This window comes from Sphaeramia orbicularis, chromosome 3 (assembly GCF_902148855.1).
Source record: "Sphaeramia orbicularis chromosome 3, fSphaOr1.1, whole genome shotgun sequence".
NCBI lineage: Eukaryota > Metazoa > Chordata > Actinopteri > Kurtiformes > Apogonidae > Sphaeramia > Sphaeramia orbicularis.
The window spans coordinates 40,863,899-40,888,051 of record NC_043959.1 but is presented as its reverse complement, the minus strand read 5'-3'; the positions used below and the strand labels follow the sequence as shown (position 1 = coordinate 40,888,051).

At 37.5% G+C, this 24,153-nt stretch overlaps 3 protein-coding genes across 6 annotated transcripts; 1 reads left to right on the top strand and 2 right to left on the bottom strand.

Annotated features, from left to right (window-relative positions):
* The first annotated feature begins 226 nt into the window (after window positions 1-226).
* styx (serine/threonine/tyrosine interacting protein) lies at window positions 227-7,523 on the top strand. Its single transcript, XM_030130995.1, has 11 exons — window positions 227-438; window positions 813-845; window positions 2,323-2,376; window positions 2,466-2,563; window positions 2,680-2,740; window positions 2,832-2,868; window positions 2,950-2,989; window positions 3,578-3,628; window positions 4,010-4,082; window positions 6,454-6,544; window positions 6,955-7,523. Exons 1-11 carry the CDS (start codon window positions 379-381, stop codon window positions 7,026-7,028), a joined length of 672 nt encoding a protein of 223 aa, XP_029986855.1. The 5' UTR covers window positions 227-378; the 3' UTR covers window positions 7,029-7,523.
* A 1,212-nt stretch (window positions 7,524-8,735) lies between these two features.
* Window positions 8,736-13,161, bottom strand: gnpnat1 (glucosamine-phosphate N-acetyltransferase 1). Of its 2 annotated transcripts, none has more exons than XM_030131027.1 (6): window positions 12,983-13,161; window positions 11,357-11,523; window positions 11,092-11,154; window positions 10,720-10,847; window positions 9,861-9,922; window positions 8,736-9,685 (listed from the first exon to the last, which is right to left on the bottom strand). In XM_030131027.1, exons 2-6 carry the CDS (start codon window positions 11,508-11,510, stop codon window positions 9,538-9,540), a joined length of 555 nt encoding a protein of 184 aa, XP_029986887.1. In that variant the 5' UTR covers window positions 11,511-11,523; window positions 12,983-13,161; the 3' UTR covers window positions 8,736-9,537. The 2 variants fall into 2 exon arrangements, with proteins under 2 accessions (XP_029986887.1, XP_029986889.1); XM_030131029.1 differs by having other exon boundaries at window positions 11,357-11,520.
* Window positions 13,162-14,360: 1,199 nt separating this feature from the next.
* LOC115412078 (E3 ubiquitin-protein ligase AMFR) lies at window positions 14,361-24,153 on the bottom strand. 3 transcript variants are annotated; one of them, XM_030124384.1, is made up of 14 exons: window positions 24,007-24,153; window positions 23,172-23,489; window positions 22,987-23,079; window positions 22,264-22,428; window positions 20,598-20,750; window positions 20,290-20,330; window positions 19,730-19,862; window positions 19,499-19,632; window positions 19,242-19,352; window positions 18,720-18,916; window positions 18,529-18,632; window positions 17,225-17,359; window positions 16,861-17,048; window positions 16,165-16,321 (listed from the first exon to the last, which is right to left on the bottom strand). In XM_030124384.1, exons 2-14 carry the CDS (start codon window positions 23,421-23,423, stop codon window positions 16,165-16,167), a joined length of 1,863 nt encoding a protein of 620 aa, XP_029980244.1. In that variant the 5' UTR covers window positions 23,424-23,489; window positions 24,007-24,153. The 3 variants fall into 3 exon arrangements, with proteins under 3 accessions (XP_029980232.1, XP_029980238.1, XP_029980244.1); XM_030124372.1 differs by having other exon boundaries at window positions 14,361-16,321; window positions 18,529-18,916; window positions 23,172-23,484; window positions 24,006-24,145; XM_030124378.1 differs by having other exon boundaries at window positions 14,361-16,321; window positions 18,529-18,916; window positions 23,172-23,487; window positions 24,009-24,145.

The window sequence follows — 24,153 nt, the reverse complement described above, 5'->3', positions numbered from 1 at the left end:
ATAATTTACATACTGCTGTCAGTTCATTAATGTTGAGTGATGTGAAGATGCCTATATATTTAAACTTAAAATCAACATATGAAACCTGGATGAAAACCATAATCTTTCTCTGAGAATATTTCATTGTATACATTTGTGGTCTTCAATGAAGCACTTCACCAACCCACCGCCAGATGTCGCCCTCTTTCCTCTGTTTTCCCTCACGCGCCCGTTTACCATCTGCCGTGCTGTCACGTGACTCACCTGACAGGGGACAGCATGGCGGACATGCATGTGGAGCCTCAAAACAAATTGCATCGATTGACTAGCTAACCCCGCCGGGAAAATCACCAATTCCGTGCGTGAGGTCGGGGCGGCGGTGGCCGAACACACTGCAGGATGGACGGGGAGAACAAACTCCAGTTCCCGTCTCTGCCCGCGACCAAGGAGGAGCTTCTGGTGAGTGCGGTATCCAACATGTCCACTGAGGCTAAAGTGAGCTAGCTCTGCCACAGCCTCATTGTCCGACAGCTAACAACCCCTCAGCACGAAAACACAAGTGTTGCTTTATGTATAATCTCCGAACGTGTGTCTGTGGAACATTTTTAATCGATATCTCAGTTTTCTTTGTTAACTGCCTGTACAATGTATGTTCACTGGGTCAACACAGGGTATGTTAGCATCCAGACTATAGCCACGTCAATACATAAAGTCAGTTAAGCTAGTGTCCGTTTCTCCCTCTGTCTGGAGGCTGAAATACCTCCGACAGCTGTTATGTCCTCAAACCAGAAAGTGATTCCGCCTCTAACCCTTCCCTAAACTCTCTTTAACAGGACTGGGCTTATCCAATGAGGAGAGAAATGCAGGTATGGAAGTCTGTGTGAACTTTGAAGGGTCATGCTCACATCACAGTGTCCTTCTCCTCTTTTATGTTTGTATTTCACTGCACTTCCATTTCTCACTTAATTTTAATTCCTTTAACCAAAGGGGAAAACACAGTTAGATCTTTTAAATACAGATACAGAATGTCAAAGAGCTTTGAATCATATACAGTACTGTACTATTATAACTAGGACGAGCCATTTTCACAAAATTTGACACCTGAGATGAATCGATGTACAAATAAATGCTTAAAGACAAAAGTTTAGGTGCTTTGTAAAACAGGGAGACTGACAGCATTTTTGCATCTAGGTGTTTTTGCTTTAATCTTTGTGTCAGTATATATTGTACATGTAACACAAATATGTACCCTCCACTATCACCAGCTGAACATGCAGGACCACACCACACACTGCAGCTTAAGAGCAGTGAGCTGCCATGTCAGCACCCAGGGAGCTAATGCTCAAGAGCACATCAGCCAACAATTTATCTGCCCGTACAGAGAATCAAACTTCAGTGCTTCTCTCACAAGCTGCTACTCCAACCCACTAGGCTTGGCCTCCTTTATATGTTAACAAAATATGGTGCAAATACAACATGATATAAATACTGTATGATATATTCATGTGTAAATAATTTGCCCCAGCCATAGAATATCATGACCTTTTTTTATCTTACTTGACCAAAGAAGAGCCAAAGACATCTTACCTGTTTTATGCAAGCAACAATTGTTGAGTCAAACCATGAACACTTTCAGTTGATAAACCCAGAGAAGGGGAACCCTGAGTGTTGGGTTTCAGAATCGTTGATCAGAGTTAGATCGGTCAACTCTGAATCTGTTCACTCTGAATTAAGCACATGACAGGTGAATGAAAAAAGTGAAATGTAAAGGCTCTATTAAGTCTGCAGAGAGAAAATCAAGTGCATATGCATGGCTTTGGGAATTGTACTGCTTGTGCAGTTTTCTTAAAAAAAAAAATTTAAAAGTGAAAAAAGAAGTGAAAACATCATTGTAGGCCTTCTGACATCAACAACTTATTTCATGTTGGTCATTCATATCTTTAAAGAGTTATATTTATTCAGCATCGAACCTTACAGGAACCAATGCAGCACCTGTACAATATAGTTAGTAACTATGACCACAAGTTAATGTAAGACAAACTGTAAAGGTGAGTGTGGTCTCCCTCCCTTTAACTGATGAATGTGTTTGGATGATTGATGTATCTGTCCTTTGGACAGACATCGTCGTCTCAGCTCCTACACTAACTACAGTTCACCTAAACTTGCTCAGTCAAATGGAAAACTCCCATTTCAGGGTTACTAGACTGACTTTTCACTAAACCAGTTTGCTACACAGGGTTCTCATTTATCAACAATATTTCATCCAAACAGTGCAACATGTGTTTGAGAAACATCCCTGCCTATGTGTGTTAGTAACATTATCATTCTACATCTTGTTTTCAGGAGATATTACCTGGACTGTTTTTAGGTCCTTACTCTGCTGCAATGAAAAGCAAGGTAATTTTAATGCCCTTCAGTCCATGCAAGTTGGTATTGTTTACACACATATGACTGTATATCGTAAACTGCTCCTCTTCTTTTTCCAGCTGCCAATTCTTGAAACACAGGGCATAACACACATTGTGTGTGTCCGCCAAGACATTGAGGCCAATTTTATCAAGCCTAATTTCCCTCATACATTTAGGTAAGTCCTGTGTGGCCACATTAGAAGTACTGTGACGTTTGTCCTGCATTCATGTATTTATGCACGATCTTTTAACATGAAAGACACTCATCATTATGCTAACTTTCTGTTTGCAGATACCTTGTGTTAGATATTGCTGACAATCCAGTGGAAAATATCATAAGATTTTTCCCTATGGTGAGTTGAAAAGTGCTTTCTTGACATGCTTGTGATGTCCAGAAAGTTGCAGTGTATTTATTTAGCTTTACGTACTTTGTTTTCTCAACAGACTAAAGAATTTATTGATAGCTGCTTAGCAACAGGAGGTAAGGATGCATCAGTCAGAGTGAACCTACAAAGAATGACACAGAACAGTCCTAATACCATCATTTGTCTTGCTTATTCAGGAAAAGTACTGGTTCATGGTAATGCAGGGATATCAAGAAGGTAAGATTGGTTTTGTGCTTATTTTTGACATTATTGTGATTAATAATGTAATTCACTTCATGTATTGATTCCCATCATTACAGAAATTTGCATTTATTACCCCGCCCCCTGAAGGGGTGGCAAGGGGTATTGTTTTTGGTTCAGTTTGTTTCTTTGTTAACACTCTAGTAGCAAAACTATTGGTTGATTTCATACCAAACTGGGTTTGTAGATCGCCAGTGATTGAGAATAGATGTCATTACATTTTGGGAAAAGTTGGTCGAAGTTAAAATTTTTAATGAATTTTTAAAATCTCTTTTTTTCTCCCATTTACTTATAATGGGCAAAATTTCAAATGTCTACAAAAACATCAATTTTGTTTCAATTTACTTCAAACTTGGCACATATATAGAGGCAATTGATAGGCTGACATCACCACACGTATAGACATGATGACATCTGCTGGATCGATGCCAAAATAAGCTACAGTATGTATGAGGGGCGGGGTTTGTTGTGCCTGGCACCACGTGTTAATTTGTTTGTTTGTTTATGGCTGACATTACAATATAGATTGAAAATGAAAGCTGTATTTTTTTTCTCATATTTCAGTGCTGCCTTAGTGATCGCATACCTTATGGAAACATTTGGGATGAAATACAGGTAAGTCTCCTTAGATTTGTCCAGAATAAATCTGCTTTATCTTGATCAGACAAACAAAATAAGCCTCACCTTACATGTGTCTGATGTGTGTCTTTTCACATGGTGTTTTTTGATGCATCTAAGCTTAAACATTTATCTCCAGAAAAAAAATTCTGAAAAATGTGGATATTGTCAGGAAAAAAAATTGTTTCACTGAGGACACAATTACCATTTTATTGTTGGTAGATGAAAATATGTACTTCAATATAAAATGTTTTACATCTATGCAGTAGTTGCGTAGATTGACATTAATTGCTCATAATAGCTACTATTTATAGTGGCTCATCTCATTGTGTTTGAGGCTTTGGTTTCTTATCTAATACTACTGTTGTTTCTCTACAGGGATGCATTCAGCCATGTCCAGGAGAGGAGGTTCTGCATCAACCCCAATGTGGGCTTTGTTCATCAACTACAGGTACGACTTTACCCATAATGATGTGAAATGTAAATACAGCTTTGGAAATAAGTATTGGACTGCTGTGGCAAAGAAGTGGAAAAAAAAAACCATGTTATAAATGGGACAAGTGTGTGATAAAAATCTGACTAAACGCACACGAAATATGTTCTTTACAAATGTACTCCAAGCCTAAGCTTTTGTAAGCTCATGACAACCAATAAAATTTTTCTCAATAACAAGTAACATATGAATTAAGAATAGTTGATGATTAAAAAATAATAATTTAGGAACAAGTAATATTCCAAAAACGGATTATTAAGTCATCTCTTTAATGGATATTTCTGTAGAAATTCACTGGTGGCCTAATAACTATATCCAAAATATATAATCTGTTGAATCTTCACTAGAGTTAAGTTAAAACATGAATGTAAAACTCATTCTCGTTCTGAGCTCCTCCTCAGCACTGTTTACTGTGTTGTGCTCTAATCTAAAATATTACAGGGTCTACAATTGCGGAAAAAATTATGAGACCATCAAAAGTCATCAGAAACAGTGGTTATGCAATCAAGTACTAATGCTGGTGTGTATTGTGTGACTAAAACAGACAGAAAAGAAAACATGGAATGCCTAAAAGCACTGTTTTTGGGAGTACAATGCCATAGCTATTGATGTAAGAACTGAAGTCAGGGGTCAGCAACCCTGGTCCTAGAGAATCACTATCCTGCGTGTTTTAGATGTATCCCTCTTCCAACACACCTGATTCAAATCATCGAGCTCTGCAGAAGCCTGATAATGACCATCAGGTGTGCTGGAAGAGGGAAACATCTAAAACATGCAGGATAGTGGCTCTCTTGGACCAGGGTTGCTGACCCCTGACTTAAGTGATTTTGGTTATCAAGAAAACATGGAAAATGACTAGATATCAGCTCTTAAATTAAACTCTTATGAGTTATTTTTATTGTTATCATTATATTTGTGCAGACAAATGTACCTTTAGTTGTACCAGGCATTAAACAAACAAGAAATTGAAGAAAACAAGGGTGGTCTAGCCTAATAATTTTTTCTGCAACTGTATGTATCACTAATCCAGCAGCGGAATCCGCAGATGAACCTGCCCTCAAGTGGTCTTTTATTTATTACCCTTTTACAAAAAGAGTAATGTCACAGTTTTTCAATGCTAAATGTTTCTGTATCCACACAGAATGCTCCAACACATTCATTCACATTCACATGTTTTTCTTGTGATGCTGCAGAAATAATGTTGGTATCTGTAAAACGCTTACATCATCTCTTCAGTCATTGCACAGTATAACTTGGTCTGTTTTTTAACAACACAACTCATTGTGACCAGAAAAAAATGTCAGCATAAAAACAGTTGTCCCAAGCAGCGTTCAAGATTTTGTTGACTCCGTATGTCATTTAATGGCCGAGAGGCTGTTTTTTGGTTCAGGAGTATAATCTGATTCTACAGACAGGTTTACGATGTGTTACCGAGGACTAAATTAGCTTCTATTGCATTTTTGTTCATATCATGGATTTGATTCCTAATTTCTATCCCTGCAGCAAACATGAATGCTTTGACTTAATAGTTTCAAAGCTGAAGCTATATTTAGCGAGATCTGTGACAGTCATTTTTATGCAAATAACTATTCTAAACTTGGTAGAACTGGGGATGCACAGATTTGGAAGATGTGGGCTAATGCCAGATACTGATGCCATTTTCTCTTTATTTTATTTTTGTTATTTTTCCCTTTTTGAGCCAAGGAAATGTTTATTATTAAAACAATAACTGAACTTCAGGTCTTCAGGCGCTCATCACAATATCTTTGAACAAATTAAATTATATACATTTCTGAAAGCAGGGTTCCTGCGCCGTCTTAAAAAGTCTTAAAACTCTTGAATTTTACAAATCTGTATCTAATACCTTTAAAAAAGTCTTTGAAAGTTATTAAATTTGATATGGTAGGTTTTAAGATATGTTGCTATAAACTTGTTGGCTGTATTGTGTTTAAATGTTTCTGGGAAATGTCCAAACTGCAAAGAAAGTAACATTAGTTGACTCATTTCTACCTGTTCCAACTCAACAATTTGTATGAAATTAGGAACCAATTATCGCTAACTTTGCAGGCTCCAAGGAGGAATGATCACAGAACATTCAGCCCAACTGCGAAAGGTGTGAAATGTAGTCTTAATATAGTCTTAAATCAGTCTTAAATAGACTTAAATGTAACTTGTAGAAACCTGTAGGAACCCTGTGAAAGAACATGGTGATAAAAGTCAACGGTAAAGTCAGGGAATGAAACATGTTTGATGATACTGACATTGCCTGTATAATCCTGCTCCGCTAATGTTTAGTGTTTTGTTTTTTTTGTTTTTTATCTCCCCCTAGGAATATGAAGCGATCTACTTAGCTAAATTGACCATTAAAATGATGTCACCGATGCAGTTGGGCAGGTCTTTCTTACAGGCCGGGATGCCAGGTTTGTACATATTGCATCTCATGCTGCACAGCCACACCCCTCTGTTTACTGTTGATTTACTCTGACACATGAGGAGGGGTTCAGATTTTAGCTGACGTACATGTAGAACCTTTAAATCATGTTTGTTTGAATCAGACAGGATTGCATAATAAAATGTATTTCCAGTATTTGCTGATAATACCTCTAGAGATGGGGTATGTTTTTCATTTCTAAAAAGCAGCATATGGTTGTTTTAATGAGATGCTGATTTTGCCTCATCATGTTGCATATTTGTGATTTTCATAACTTACTACATTAGGTGTATCTATATCAACTTGTTTTGAAAAGACACACAGGTGATATGAAACACTCAAGAACGTGTCCTTATAAATATTTCAGTTTGACATTTGTCTCCATTATGTCTTCAACAGGAAGTCGGAAACGCAGCCTGGAGGAGGATGAGGACTTTGGAGCAATGCAGGTCACAGCAGCACAGAATGGATGAGCTTTGCTGATATTTAGCCATGTGGCGCAGTGCACTCAATACTTTTCTTTTTTTTACATTTTTAATGGGATTAAAAATGTAAATATTTGAACTTTTTCTAAAGGGGAAGGGATAAGGGTGGGAGGGGGACAACTCATGTCTGAGACATGGAGTTCTGACGGGGAACGGGCAAATTTGATAACTTCTTTTTTTCCTCGAGCTGTATGCACTGATGGGAGATTTTTTGCAGTTTTATAGTATTTAAAGCATTTTGCATTTGCAGCGGGACAGTATTGCAATAATGCACTTTTGATACTTGAATAGATGACCAGAAGGGGGCAGCTGGCAAAAGGGAAAGTAGCCAGGACGTCGCCCAGTGGAAGACATGAGAACAGAGATAGCTAATGCCTTTATTTTCAGAGTACTAGGACTATGGACTAATATCAGGCTTAACGTGGAATAGTAAGAAATGGAAAAATAACAACTTACTGCTTAATAAAGAGAAGTCTGACTGAATCCTGTTCAGCTCTGGTTTTTTTTCTAGTAGTCTACTGCTGTCCCTCATGACCTTAAAACTGTCTCCAAAAGTTTATTTCTAAGTAAAACATTCATACATGAAACACACATACAAAACAAACAAAAAAAAAAATCGCTGAACAAGCCACCTATCCTCTAGGACAAATCTTGTTTGTTTTTAGTTTTTTTAGGCGCAAATAAGTTTACTTCAGCCTAAACCCTTTTGGTTGCATTGTATATGGAACAATTGATATGTTAGGTTTTTTTTGTTTAAAGTAATTAACAGCCGAATAAACTGCTACATATATACAGGGTGGGGAAGCAACATTTACAATGAACATTTAGTTGTTTTTTCTCAGCAGGCACTACGTCAATTGTTTTGAAACCAAACATATATTGATGTCATAATCATACCTAACACTATTATCCATACTTTTTCTGAAACTTTTGCCCATATGAGTAATCAGGAAAGCAAACGTCAAAGAGTGTGTGATTTGCTGAATGCACTCGTCACACCAAAGGAGATTTCAAAAATAGTTGGAGTGTCCATAAAGACTGTTTATAATGGAAAGAAGAGAATGACTATGAGCAAAACTATTACGAGAAAGTCTGGAAGTGGAGGAAGCAACAAAAAACGTACCAAAGCATTTATTAAAGCTCTCAAATCCAAAATCCTAAAGGATCCAACCAAATCCATGAGAAAAATGGCAATTGAACTTGAGGTAGACAACAAGACTGTTAGAAATGCAGTAAAATATGATTTGAAGATTTAAATTCTCATGACTTTCAATAAACTAATTGGTCATACACTGTCTTTCAATCCCTGTCTCAAAATATTGTAAATTTTGCTTCCCAACCCTGTACATACAAATGCATACACACATACATATGAAATGTGTCATGATGTGTTTTGTGTATGTTCTGTATAAAAACAATTCCTATTTTTTATGCATTTTTTCTGCACTATTGCTGTAAAAAATTCAATAAAAAGTAACTGGAAAAACAAGTAAAACATTCATGGCAGAGGCATGTTAAAACTCCCAAATCAGGGGTTTAAGGCCTCAAAGACAACTTTCTCAAAGGGGTTCAATGTGTATGACCATTTGATCTGTAGGTAAAATTCGACAGGAGCTGCCAACCTCACAACTTGGTAAGAAAAAGATTGTCACCCTTGGATGTGGAGCAAATCTTACCAGAAAACAGGCAAAGAGATCAGATGGATAGAATATTTTATTTGACTATTGGATATCTGAAAATAAATTACATTAAATATGATCCCTGTTCACCAGAAATAACAGCATAATTAAAAAACTTAAATAAGAGTTTTACAAAAATCACTTCTATCCTTGGCCTGTGAGAAGTTTCCTCCTATGATTCAGATGGAATTTCACATACTGACCGAATACAAAACCTCTTGAACTGTCTGGTTCTTGTTATACTAAAAAAAAAAAACTTATTAGAAAAATGCAACCCAGAAAAGCCCAAAATCTTGAGAGAACAGATTAGTCACTTTAAAGAAAAGCAGCTTTTCTTTGGTGATTTGCCTCTGACGATCATATTTGTAAGACAACATATGAATCAAGCGTTCGTGGCTGTAGTGAACCATTTTTACTATTACTAATCTGTTTCAGATATAGAGCATGATTTGATACCATCGTGATTTTCCAAGCTCATGTATTTACTGCAATTGCATCGCAGCTACAGAAAAAAAATGTATTATGTGTCAGTGCAAAAGCAAATAATGTTACAAAATAAGACATTAAATTTGCTGTAATTGGTGTTCCTTCTCTTCAGATCACAGGGGAACAGACATTGCTAGAGCTCCACCCTGTTGAGGTAGCCTTGGTTACCAAAGGGGCAGAAGTTCACTGACTGAAAGGAGGGCTTCTTCAACGTACATTTGTCACAACAACTCATAATCCAAACCACAAATTCTCAAGAAGTTCTCATGTTTGCGGGTGAAAGAATGTGAGGTCCATGCCCCAAAAAACAGGGACTTTCCGCTGCTTTGTCCTCAGTCAAAGAATCTGCACTGCATGTAGGTCTCATCTGAAGCTTTGTAGCCAAACTTCTGGTAGAAAGCCACATTTTTGGGTGCACATTCCAGTGTGATTTTGTAGCAATCAAGTTTTTTGCTGAGCAGAAGAAGAGTTGAAACTAACCTGCAAGAAGTGAGAAGAGGAGAAAGTAATATTTACCGGATAATTCCTATACTAGAGTTTTTTTTATGACTAAAACATGTCTTTAGATTTGAGAGAAAAAGGCCACTCATTGAATATATGATTAAATGCACTAAAACAGTATGTCCTTGTGTCAGGCATACACAGGCCTACTCACAGTTTCCCCAGTTGCTTCCCTCTGCACACATCGCTGACCACGACCTCCTCCACTCGGCCTCTCTGCAAACAGAACACAGTGGGGCTCTTTACTCCATAGAATATTACTTAAGTCTGAGAGATTTACATTTATCTTTATAATATGAACATTTCAACTGCTGTGGTCTAAAAAAGGAAGACAATAAATGACCTAAGTTAACCCATAAAGACCCAGACAGCCACTGACAACCAAAACCATCTACTGATCTAAAATGTTTAATAAATTCTGAATCAGTAATCCCATCAATACATGTAAATAACTGGTGTAAAATACAGTTTGTCATCTTTTCATGGTCATCAGATATGACTCATTTGGACGTTCAGAGGCTCCGTAGTGAACGAGGAAACACTGTCATCTTCTACAACACTGATTCACCAGTAAAACCCATGGAGTTGGATCAATGACAGTGGATGGAGACACTTGTTTTTATGTTCAGTTAATGAAGTATTCTGCAAAATAAAAGTCACTTTTTCTTCAGTTTTCTCTGTTTTTGATAAAATAACCATCAACTTTAATCTGAGCTTTTCTGAACGTCCACATGATCAGTAAATCAAATATAGAAAAATACCTGATGTTCACTGAAAAATGCAAAATACAGAGGATAATGTAAGAAATGGTGATAAATCACTTAAGAAAAGTTAAATATAGAGGGAAAAAATATTTTGGAACCACCACAAAAGTAGTACTGGGTCTTTATGGGTTAATGATTATCCAGCTTTCAAATAAATGCCTCTTTAGTAGATAACCAAATGGAATCTGACTATAAGGCAGCTGAATTAGCTCTAGATGCACATATATCGTTTATGGGATTGCAATGTACCTTAGCACAGGAGTGGATGAATTTATGTTCTGTGATCAATGTTGCCGTGGCAACAATCTGTCCTAGAGTTGTGTCCTCCACCACCACAACATAGTAGTCTCCTGTTTTCTTCATGTGCTCAAACTTTTCTAAAAGACAAAAAGCAAACATGTTGTAGTTAGATCCTATGTCATTTATTTATATTTCAATGTTTTTCTGGGTAAATGTTTCCTCTTTGCGCTATAGCCTCTGATATCTGTAAAGGTGCAAAGGCACGAAATGCAACATTAGAAGGCAGTGTTGGACTATATTCATATTAATTCGAAATAGAAAAATGTTTGCTACAAATGTTTGCTACTAAGTCAAACTGGCATGCCTTTAAATATTACTTACTTGTAAATTGCTCTGGTGTGACGTCACCAGTCTGGGTGAGTTGAGATAAAACCTTGAAAAACCCTGCAACATAAAAGCAAAGTTGTTTCTAGATGAAAGATTTTCCTAGGAGATAAAGTCAAATCTTATCGATATGTGTTAACACTACAAATACTACTTATGTTAAAACATCTGTCACAAAGAGTATCATGTTCATCCTGTAGCCGTATTCTGTTTTTTCTCCAAGTAGACATATAAGATTTCTCCAAGTCTTTTCCATATTTACCCCGGTTGAAGTCGGCTGTGCAGAGCGGCCTGATCACCAGACCCTCACCGGGGCTGGAGGGGGAGATGGGAGGAGAGAAAGAAACACTATTGCTACTCCAGTCTAGCTCCTGAAGCAGAGACGGGTCAAAGAGTGGAGTCTCGTCCAGCAGCATTCCACAAACTCTACTTCAGAAACAGAGGGAGAGAGAGGGACAGGTAAATCCAAATGTGTACAATGAACACACACACACACACACACCCATATATAAAACACTGACAATCACAACTTCACAATCCTTAAATAGATGCACTGGCAAACATTTGACGGTGCCATATTCCCAGCCTCTTTTGGAAATATACAGGGTGGGGAAGCAAAATTTACAATGAACATTTAGTTGTTTTTTCTCAGCAGGCACTACGTCAATTGTTTTGAAACCAAACATATATTGATGTCATAATCGTACCTAACACTATTATCCATACCTTTTCAGAAACTTTTGCCCATATGAGTAATCAGGAAAGCAAACGTCAAAGAGTGTGTGATTTGCTGAATGCACTCGTCACACCAAAGGAGATTTCAAAAATACTTGGAGTGTCCATAAAGACTGTTTATAATGTAAAGAAGAGAATGACTATGAGCAAAACTATTACAAGAAAGTCTGGAAGATACTATTAAAGAAGAATGGGAGAAGTTGTCACCCGAATATTTGAGGAACACTTGCGCAAGTTTCAGGAAGCGTGTGAAGGCAGTTATTGAGAAAGGACACAGAATAAAAACATTTTCTATTATGTAAATTTTCTTGTGGCAAATAAATTCTCATGACGTTCAATAAACTAACTGGTCATACACTGTCTTTCAATCCCTGCCTCAAAATATTGTAAATTTTGCTTCCCCAAATACAGGGTGTATTTGTTCTCAGTCACAGAGAACTTTGACCTGGCAAATACACAAATTTAGCTGTCAGAAATATGTTGTAACTTGAAAATCGAAAGACTCATGAGATGACCAGTCAAATGGTACACTGATGGGCACACCCACATCAATAAAATACACCTCAATACATAATAGAGACTCCACTACCCTGCATTCATTTGTGATTTTCTCCAGGGGACATAATCCAGCCGGATCCAGTTCAGGATGTAATGTGAAACCAGCCCATCCCACATGAACCCATTCATAAAGTCCTGGCCAGGAGGTAACAAGACTAGAGCTGGTGGTTGTGTTTTCTGGTTCACTCCTCTTTCTCTTACATCAATCATCGCCATTTAATCAGCAGAACAAGACTTTTGGTTTCCATGGCACCAAAGCACTATTACTCCTCAGTGTTATTACTTCCTTGTACGGACTAAACATAGGTTTGGTTACATGTAAGAAGTCAAAATAAGTTCTCATAATAGCGTGTGTTATGAGCTGTCAACTTTGTCAAAATCGGCAATAACTATACATTATAAATCGTCACGGCTACGTTATAGAACCATAACATGTTCAAGAAACAAAAAAAAACTCCCTGCGTTCTGTCAGTGGGTTACACAAGGCTACACTTAATTAAAAGCAGGCACAGTCACTCAGCTCTTCTGTCATATTAAACTTCCGTATGGATCTCCTGTCGTGCTAATCTGTTAGCCAAAGAGCTAACCTACTTACCGGTAAACACCCAAGAGAGAGGAGAAGGTCCAGTTGAATTCCCACACCGAGGTTCTGTAGAATGACAATTAGCCTCTTCTGCTGGTTTCACTATGAAACCAGACTACATCATTGGCATTAATCTTACAGCGTGGGTGTCAGCGGTTGGGCTCTGCCTGGAAGGAACCCTTCCGTATGACGTGGCGCAGACGCAGAACGTATGGGGCGCAGCACGATGACGTCACTGAACAAACGAACGAATGAAAGGAATGAATGAGTGTTACAACAATTTGGAATTACGACTAATAAATCACTACATAAAATCTGCATCACCGTATGTTTTATGTGATGAAAATTAAACTACTCATTTATTTTTCCATTGTTTGTTTGATGCACACGACTGACTTCACCCAAACATTTCACACCCTTATTATTTTTCTCAGCTGAACAATATTTATGGAGGTGTGCTGAACACTATTAAAAAAAAAAAAAGAAAGAAAGGATGGCTTTCTAGTTTGTAACATTTTTAGTATTCCACAATGAGCTTCCGTTACATATAAAAGCCCTTAAATGATTTTACATACGAAGCTGTAGCTCTTTAAATACCTCTATTTATACAGAAATAGTCACTATAATAGTTCACAATACTTCTATATATTTATTATATTGTTGGTGGCTTCCGTACCTATGAACACGTGTTTTATTTATTTATTTTTTATTTTATTTATGCTAATTTGTACCCTGTGCAGCACTTTAGAGACTTTGTGTTGGTAAAATGTGCTATACAAATAAAAGTGGGTTAGATATTTATACGTTTTACTAACATATTATCAGTTTTGTTACTGAAATGTTACTGTTATATTTTCTTTCATTCTTTTTTTTGGAACAATTTTATAAGTCAAAGAATTTGTTTCTCTACTTATTAAAGCTATTCCCCCTGGTATAATTGGATTAATGAAATATCATTTAGGTTGTAAATATACCAACATCCAAACACCTTGTTTTAAAACTGTGATGAAAGAATACAAATTGTAAAAAAAAAAAAATAATAATAATAATAATAATAATAATAATCATATAAGGATGATTAAATAATTCAATTCTGAATTTCTACTAAAATCGAGTAACTTTATTTTACAATTTTGCCCAATATTTACCCATATAACAAGTACAAATTATACAAGAGGGTTGATGTTAATATTGAGTGCATTATTTTGTCATGTTGTTAATTCTATATTTATTTTTGATATTGTTTCTCATCTTCTATTAGATGTACTCAGAAAACATGTTATAAAAGTATAAAGTATAAATGTCATATGACAGATACAAAAAACTAAATCTATACAACTGAATGTAAAACATAAAAAAATAAAAAAAATAAATAAAACAAGGCACTTCATTTTGTTAAAAAGCTGTAAAGCTCTGTTTATTGAGTATTTTGTAGTAACGTATTTTACAAAAACTAGATTTACAGAAATTATCCATAACTGAACCATTCTTGATTTAGGCACAAAATTACAAGAATGTTCAGTCGAAGAAAGTATTTCAGTTTTGATTAAATAAGTCATGGTTACGAAAGACAACCCATGAATAGGAAAATATATCATGGATATTAAAAGTTACTGAACGACAAAACTGAAAATGAAAACAAAACTGGAATTTATTTTTATTTTTTTTACATTTTGAGTCTTGAATCTATCTTCTTACAACACCCCCAAACAGAGATTGAAAATAAAATAACAGAGTAAAGATCACAACACTTGAGATTTTCATGGGGGTTTGTGGACTTCTCTTTGGGATAAAGTGAAAGGAAACAAAAGCACTTGCTAGATTCATGCACATCTCACCCCAAACTGCTCTTGCACTGTAACCACATAACTCAAACCTTTATAATACACAGTCTACATCTGTATTTCAGCTGATATGTGTCAACCGGCTACAGACTCAATACCAAAAAGCTTCAAGGGCAATGCTGCACATTGCTGGAAAATTACAGAAAAATCATGTTTGACCAGAGGGTGATTATGTTCCTTGCAGGTATAATTTTTTACCTCAATGTGAGCAGACAAATAATCACCCTCAAAAATTGTCCACAAACATTTTTAGTCATCCAGTTAATAGAGAATTTACAAAGCCAATGGGATTCAGTCTCACATATTGTTTTGCTGCTCATTCAAGAGGTTTAATCATTTTCTTCCAGAGGAAAACACTACTGAAACAGAGGAAGACTGCATGCGTAGCATTACTACACAGAATTTAGAAAAATATTTGATGATCTTAACTGAAGGGTAATTTAAGAAAGAATGAGATGACACCCATTGCACTTACACAAAAATGTAATACATCCCCTTTTCTGCAAGCGTCTCAGGGGACCAGTATTAGAAAAAACAAAGAATCACAAGTCCTCTCCCTCCTTGTTAAATAATATAATGCAAACTATCTGCAATGGGTGACATTACACACTAAATACAGAAGAACCCATGCGGGCCAAAAACACTTTGTTTTGCAGCATTTTTTTGACAGACACATTCATATTTGACAGAAAGGCTGAAAAATACTAAAGTGACATTCTCTTACTCAAAGGTAAGACGTAAAACATATTGTCATTTGTCTACATTTAATTCACAGTGAAAACCCATAAAATAACACACAAATACATCATGAGTTTCTCCATCCCGAATACGGAGTCTGACACTCCATCGGCAAAAAAAAAAAAAAAAGTCAGATAAAATAGAACAAACAAGAACCCAAAGAGTAGCTCTATACAGAAATGATACCTTTAACCCCTTCTCATAAAGACTTTGATAATCCGATTGCAAAGCATGCTTATGTTTGACAGCCAGTCTGAGTTATGGCAGATACTGGCTCTCCACTGAAGCTGGTGGTTGCAGAGTGTGGCACGTGAATAAAAGAAGATGCATCCTCTATTTCTTTTCTTTTTTACTTGCACCCTCCAAATTTAAAATGATGTTCCAAAAACACAGGCTTTAGGGAATTAGTGATGTAGAGGCCATTCACATTAGTCGCGTTTTACTTAGGCAGCTTGAATGGCACGAAGGCCATGTCGATGATACTTTTTAACTACATTTTTCAATGAGTGATGACAGTCGACCACGCAGGGGAAGGTTCGACAAGCTCTTTTGGTGCCTCTTGGAGGATAATGTGGTGGACCATGTTGCCAGCAGTATGACAATCTGTGTTTATCAGGGTGCAGGGTCTTGTTGGTTCTGCATGCGTCTCTCTGCAGCTGCAGCCATGGTTGTACGTCTCAGTACAGTTAAGTCTAATTCCAGAGCAGAGTCCTCCTCGAGCCCAGGCAAATCCTCATCTTGGTCCTCTGGGGTCTTGTTTAGATATCTCCTACAAATTAAACAGAGAATGAAGCACATGGTGAAAGACAGGTAACCAAACATACAAGAAATTTGGTTTTACCCTCCTGACACCCAGCAATGCATTTTTGTCCTCTGTAGGAGACAAGACATTAACAGCTTGACTACAATGCATCTGAAAACACTGATGCATCATGCCTTTCTCATCTAAAGCAAATATTTAAAGTAAAAAAGCCAAAACTTTTACTTCCCTAGGTCTCAGCAGGTTTAGTGTGTTCACTTTTTATAGTTCAACTTGTGTAATTATGTTCATGCATGTTTCTACAGTTACCCAGATCACACCCCTCTTCTTTTTTTTTTTTTCATGTTATGGTTGCCACCAGAATTAAGGTGTGATTACTGCTAACTATGTTTAAGTGTGAGAGTTATTAGTCCACAATGAAAAAAACCCCGGCTCCTTTAGAGGTTTAGGGGTATTCAGTTGGTTGCAAACAGGGAACTCAGATGCCGCTGAATATTACCCACTAAACCCCTAAATGTAAAACATATTTTTGCGTAGATTGTACAAACCTGCGTGCTTGCTGGAGCATTTCCTCCTTTCTTTGCTTCAGCATCTTCTGCCTCTCCTCAGCCGACTTGGAAAAGCGCCCTCCTCTGGCCTCGATGTTGTCTGGCTCAGCGGCCTGTTCTGCTGATCCGCTGGCCTCCTCCTGCTCCTCCGTTGCAGAGTTCACCTGTATAGGGCCCCGCTCTATGGCCTGAGGACGAATAAATACAGCTGTATTAAAGGGACACACTGTATGGTCACATTATGTTTCAAGAAAAAGAGAAGAAATAAGTTCAATTGATTCTCAAACAATAATTAGCAACTGTGTTATCAAGACAGGGCTTAATTTTTTGATCTACTGACAAGCTTTAGTGGCCTCTGACTGACCTGTGTGGGGAAAGGAACCTGGATGCGTCCTTCCAGGATGTTGTCAGTGGTGACTTCCACAGAGCGTGTCAGTTGGAGGTCCTGCATTACCAGATAGGACGGCACCTGAGGGAACATCTCCTGAATCTGATGGGCCTAATGACAAGAAGAAGATAAAACAGAGGTGGAGTTTTCAGGAGGTTGGAAAAGAGATTAATATATTTGGGTAAAACAACATTTGTAAATAGGTAGTATATGGTATTACTGGTTGATCAGTGGAAAACTATTTGAAAAAACTAGTTTTCTTTTTTTTGACTGAAATACAAACTAAGATATACAAACTAAGTCAATACAAACTAAATACAAACTAAGTCTTGACTAAGATTTTATGATCAAGCTGTTAGTATTTTTACACATGAAATGCCAGAAAAGTATTAAATTTCTTTTCAGGATTTATAATAATGCATTTTATTCAGGGATGCACCGATACCACTTTTTTCCAGACCAAGTACGAGTACGAGTACTTACATGTGAGTACTTGCCGATACCGAGTACCGATACGAGTACTTAATAATCCCATTCCAGTTCTTAGTTCCTTTTGTAAATGTGCTTTATTGTCGTTGTCATTAGTCTGACTGGAACAAAGTGCTGCTACTGGCATTTAATGAGCTGGAATGAGCGTTTCTCAATTACTCCACCAGGGAGCGCCACTCTGAACTAACCATACTGGACAAATACCACGAAGAAGACTAAGGTTTTCTGAGAAGAAGAAAGTCAGTAATAACAAACATGGAGATGACAAGGGCAGCACTAATGTGATACTAATATTGCAGCGTTTTCGCTAGTAAGGTTTAAAAGCGAAGCTTCAGCAGGTACAGAAAAGATAATTGAGCGATAAGTTTCGTTTTCACTTCCGCTGGCGGCGGTCTGCACCGCTCCGTACCCCCAACACTCTTCACACTCCCCACACATCATTCCACAGCCGCGTACCTGCTGCACTTAACTGTGAATGTCACACTGCCGCAAGTGGTATCGGTGCATTTGTATCAGATTACTTTTACGAGTACACACACTGAGTATCGGAGCTGATGCCCAATACTGGTATCGGATCGGTGCATACCTAATTTTATTTATAGGCGCCTTTCTTGGCACTCAAGGACACCATACAGTAAACAAGGAGAGTATAAAACAAGCAATAAAACATAAGAGTAAAAAGTAAAACGTAGGTTAAAAACAAATGGATGCTGCAATTGTGTTCACAAAGATAAAGTAGTCCTAAACTGTGTATCATCACTCTAATGTAATTTTACTGTAAACAAACTCACCATGGCTGTGAGCTGTGAGTTGTTGGCCTGAGCCATACCCAAGATATTGGTTGTGTGCATTACTTCCACAGAAAAACTTGGCAGCCAGCTGGCAATGCGGGATCCTGGAAACAAACATGTTTCATTATTATTCTTCACATGCAGTAAACCTGTGTGACAAAAAAACGCATACGTATGGCTCAACAACTGACCGTCAAAGTGGAAAAAGTGGTTGTGTTGGTTAATATGTGGTCTAGCATCTGCAGCAGGTCCGACTGCACCCATGTTGTCTTCTAAGCCTGCCCCCTGCTGCTGGCTCCTCGCTTGACCCCCGTCCCCATTAATATTTAGGGATGTCCGACACGTGGGACATGAAGTGTCCTGCTCCAGCCATGACCGAAGACATGAGCTGAAGACACAAAATAATACAAATTATACAAACAAGCATGGTTAAGTGTTATTTCATTGGATGAAAAGTTGAATTACAGTATATGTTTGTGCTCAAGATAATGCAGTTCATGTTGGGATTTATATAAGATTTCTTACAAAGCTCTAAGTCAAGCAGATACATGAGATTTCTTTACAAATTCCAACAAAGTTTCTCTATCCTTCCCAGGAATCAACTCCAGAGGTGACCTGATGAATGTAATTGTATGCTGCTGCTCACTATGAAATTTTCCCATGGAGGGATAAATAAAGTCTTATCTTATCTTAAAAAAAAAAGCCCTGTTTACTTGTGGAAGAGATGTCCGCAGGGTAGTTTACGTGCTGTCAACATGGTATCCCAGCAGATGGCACAGTCATCATCATTAGCTGCGAGTTCCTCTGCAGTAGCAACAGCAAATCTGCAGTGGAAAAAAAAACAACCACACACTAAATACAAATACTCTGCACAACATCAAGTAAATATAAGGGAAAAACCATTTAATTTAAAATAAACTCAAAACCTAATGTAAAAAAGCAAGGAAATGATATGGAAACATAGTCTAACCTGGCCTCCATGTTGTTGATGACACGTAGGTAGTTCTTGTGTCTTCGGACACGGCGCTGGACCTCGTGGAAGAGGTAGCGCAGCTGCATGAAGATGACCAAGCTTGCCATGGACAACCAAATGTTACCAAAGAGCTGAGGATAGAAATATAAAGACAAAGATGAAAAGGACACAGCAGCAGACAGGTTTTTTATAACATAATATGCATAGTTTTTCCCAGTGTGTACTTACCAACATATGGATATGGTGCATGAGGTCCAGAAACAGCATGGCCAACTCCATGATGAAGTCTGTGTAGTAGACGTATGTTCCCTTACTTTCCCAAGTTCCTGGATGCTTTAGATCCCACAAATGAATGGAGTAGCTGAGAAGAAAGAAGAATCAGGAACATCAAATCATTTAACACCATGCACATGTCATGTGGACACTATATATATATATATATATATATATATATATATATATATATATATGGCACAATAACATTATATCTCCAAGCAACACAGGACTACACTGCCAGAGGGACTTTTATCTATTGAGTACACAACACTTACTTAACACACAAACTATACTATTCTGTACCAAGCTACAGCAGTACCATTGATTAATGTTTACTGGTTTTAATGTATGTATGAGAAGCTGATTAGAGCTGCTAACAGTCTCTGAGACACAAGCAGTGACAAATGAAATAGTGAAAAACAAATGGTGTAGATATAATTAGGTTGACTCTAATTGTGCAGAGACCATGTCAAATAGTGCGAGCATGTGCATGGAGGTGTGATGAGACTTACCGCATGATGACGTGACCAGTGCGAACAGTCACAAGCAGACACTGATGACAAAAAGACACAAGTTACCTTAATCTAGTAATGGTACTCTATTTTCTATTTTCCATATATATATAAAAGATGGTGAAATCCCACATTTGGTTGTCATTCTATACCTTTACTTTTTCAACATTCAGGAAATTACTGAATATGCAACTTCAACATGAGGCTAACCAAAGACGTAAATAATGAGCTGTACAGTTATTCATTCAGCTCTGTATGGTCAAATGGCTTTTATCTGTTTTCATACAGCTGTGGCTAAACAGTCTCACCTCTGCTGCCATGAAAGAGAGTGTGTGCAAGCCATGGGAAGCTCCCAGCAAACCACAGACCACAGCCAGGCCACAGCAGTCCAGCAGCAGGGAAACCAGCAGACACAGCACTCGCACATGGCTGTTCATGGGGGTGGAAGGCGAGAATGACAGCTGTAGGGGAGAAACATTAAAATTTGTAATTCAAGTGGTCTGAGAAGAACCTAAACATCTACCTCACCACTTGGCTTTATATAAGACCTCAGACTATCACACACCCATGATAGGAGATTTTGGACTATCACAGATCTCAGATACATATACCCACACTCATATGACAGAGGGGGCTTTCTAATGTAAAAGAAACTACAGTATCTAATTTTTAAAAAAAAGCAAAAAGCACTGTTTTGTTTGTCCATTTTGAGATACTGCATGAATATGCTGGTGTGACATTGTGAACTCAGCAGTGAAGAAATAAATGGCACTAAGGTATCAAAAACACAGCAATTTTAATGTTTATCTTATTTTCACTTTAAAAAGAATTATAAATAGGCTACCACTAAATCCCACAATGCACCAGCATGTGCATCAAGATTTAAAAAACAAACAAAAAAACAAACAAACAAAAATATAATTTGAAAAGGGGGAACACAGGTAAAAAAAATGCTTCAAAGAAAACTACTGGCCACTAATCAGTGACATCAGTAACACTGAACTTTGAAGGGCAGCACTAATGTAGTACCTGGGAGAAAAATGTGCTTGTACTTTTCTCTTACACATTTTCCACAATCCCTGAAAGTCAATAAACCTCTCACGTGCAGCCCTCACAAACACCTATGACCTGAGAAAATGATAAGACGGAGAACTAAAAGCTAACATTTTGCAGAGATATAATTTATGACATAATAATAAAGTTACTTTTCCCAACCTACTGACCCAGTAATCCTGCAATGCTGAATAGTTTCAACCTGCATGCGTGATTTTTTTTTTTTTTTTTAACCCTTAAGGTGGAACCCACATAAAAGAGTTGAAGGGAAGACAGCTGGGCAAGCACAACTGGTGCAAGAACAACTACACGTGCAACTCTGTGGCGTAACCGTAACATGAAAGTGACAGTTACAAAGACAAACAGATACACACACACAACCATGACATCAGACACTAAGAACACACTTTACAGTACAGATCACAAAACCGTAATCCTCACCACACTACGTCACAGCAATTTAACGTCAATCTAAAATGTGACTACTTGTGAGGAGGCGATTAAATCTGATATTTTGTTTTCCCCAACATGAAAACACAATCTGATACAGGAGCATGTTCACGAAGCAAGGGAAACTGTAGCAGTAGCTTAGCATGCCAGCACAAGGACCTATTAATAGGTCTAGAGCTGTGAAGTGATCAGTCATGTTAAGACTTTGAGGGCATGCTCTGCAAACTTTCCATGTCGCTACTGTATTAAAAAATATGAAATTATGGGATTCTGGGTTGTGGGGTGAGCTGAGTTCCTGTTCAATGCCTCAACTGATAAGACAATTATCCACACAGTCAGGAAAAATTTAATTTGTCAAGGACTTCATAAACATGATTTATTTATAGCTCTTGCCTACCATGGAGAGAAATCATATGCCTTGCTTCAGGGCATGACAAAAAGTGAAAACAAATAGGAGTTTTCAAGACTTACATATTCGAATCGGTCTTTGCAGAGCTGCACCATAAGGTGGAGAAAGACCAGGGCAGAGAACCACAAGCACCACATGACAACCTCCTCTACTGTCTGCACGTTCAGAACGCCAAAGATAAAAATGAATTTGTAGAATATGAAGTTCCAAAACTTATCTTTAAGGTGCTGGGGAGGAATAAACACAGGTCAAACAAATAGTTAGAAGATGATTGATACAAACATTATAGACAGACTGGTGTTAAAATTGCTAATTAAAGATTAAGATCTTTTCAGGTCTTCACCAGACTTTGACATTTTAAAATATTAAATATTTTATTATCAATACAAATACAATTTAAGACAGATTTCCATTGTTGAGTCACAAGATAAAACTTTTAGAAGTAGCTATTTTTAATCGGGCAAGACACACAACAACAGCACACTACCTGGGTGTGTTTCAGTAATTTCTGACCATTTGACTGCATTTACATTTATGTTCCGTACTTTTGTTACAGTATAATAAACTTAGCATGACTTAACATAATGAAGATTAATAACATGAGCATAACATTAACTTTATAATCACATCAAATTTCAAGATAATTTTTTGTTTATATTAGATATTTTAACATAAACAAATCTGAACCTGTAAAGAACTTCAGAAACTACTTCAAGTTGAATCAATACAATATTGTATGTGTACAGTAGTTACCCACAGACAAGGTTATTACTTATTACACTCACCTGTTTCTCACTGACTCTAAGTGGACCAAACACCACATACTGAATCATTTTAGCAATTAACATCAAGGAGCAGCAGAATGTGTTGACTAATACCTACAGGAACACAGGGAAAGAAATGGTTATTACATATTTAGAATTTAAAAAAAAAAAACATAGTACAGAGCATGGTGTTGAATGACACTCACCCATACAAAAAGACTATCAGTGACAAGGTACCACAGGACAGTGGTTGCCAGTTCTGTATTGCTAATGTCATTGTTAAGATCCAGATCCACTTCTGAAGGGGCTTGTGTTTCATCAGTTTCCAATGACCCAAAACCTGGATCTGTCACAGTAGTATAGGCACTGAAGATGCTACCAGCAAGCAAAGCTACACTCAGTGCTGTGTAGGTCTGCAGGCTGGGCCAGGGAAACCTCTCCAAAAACAGCAGAGGCATGGTGGAATTTTCGATCCAATTTTAACTCGTGAATATTGTTTGTCTCGCTCCAGGAACCCAAACAACCTGTCAGAGCATAAGAGGGTTAGTTGAGCTGACAAAACTCTGTTCAAGTCCGAGGAAATATTTCCGAAATAAATACAATTTCAACACTGAGTTAATGGCTTAGTCAAAGTAACAAAATCATACATCTGTATGCGTTGTTTTGTAGTTTGTAAGAAGTTAGTTAGATGAAGACTAACGCAAAGCTGCTTGCTAGCTAATCTACTCCGAGCTCCCGACCAGCCAAGCTAACTTAGCTCAAATCAGTTGACAAAAGTAGAAAAAGGCAACAACAATGGACAGCAAAAGATCTGAATCAGATATTGTCGTTAAAAATGTAAATCGCTGATCAAATTTCATAGAAAAACCTAGCATCTGTGACGCTAAATAACAAGAGTTCACGCCCCTGTCGTTAGCTATTTACCTAGCTAAGGTTACCCAACACTAGCTTCTTAGTTAGCTAACATTAACTAGCTTTAGCTGCATAAGTAGCCACCGATAGCAAGCACCGGTCACTGAGTTTATGTAAAAAGTCACTTACAGTGTGTCCTAATCCGGTTACATATAATATCCAACGTCCTTTTGATTTAATCTAGAGGATCAATGCTGCTGCGTTGAAAACATTGTACTTGTCAACATCGCCATGTTTATTCCACAGAGCGGATAGAGGAGGAGGAAGAGGAGGAGG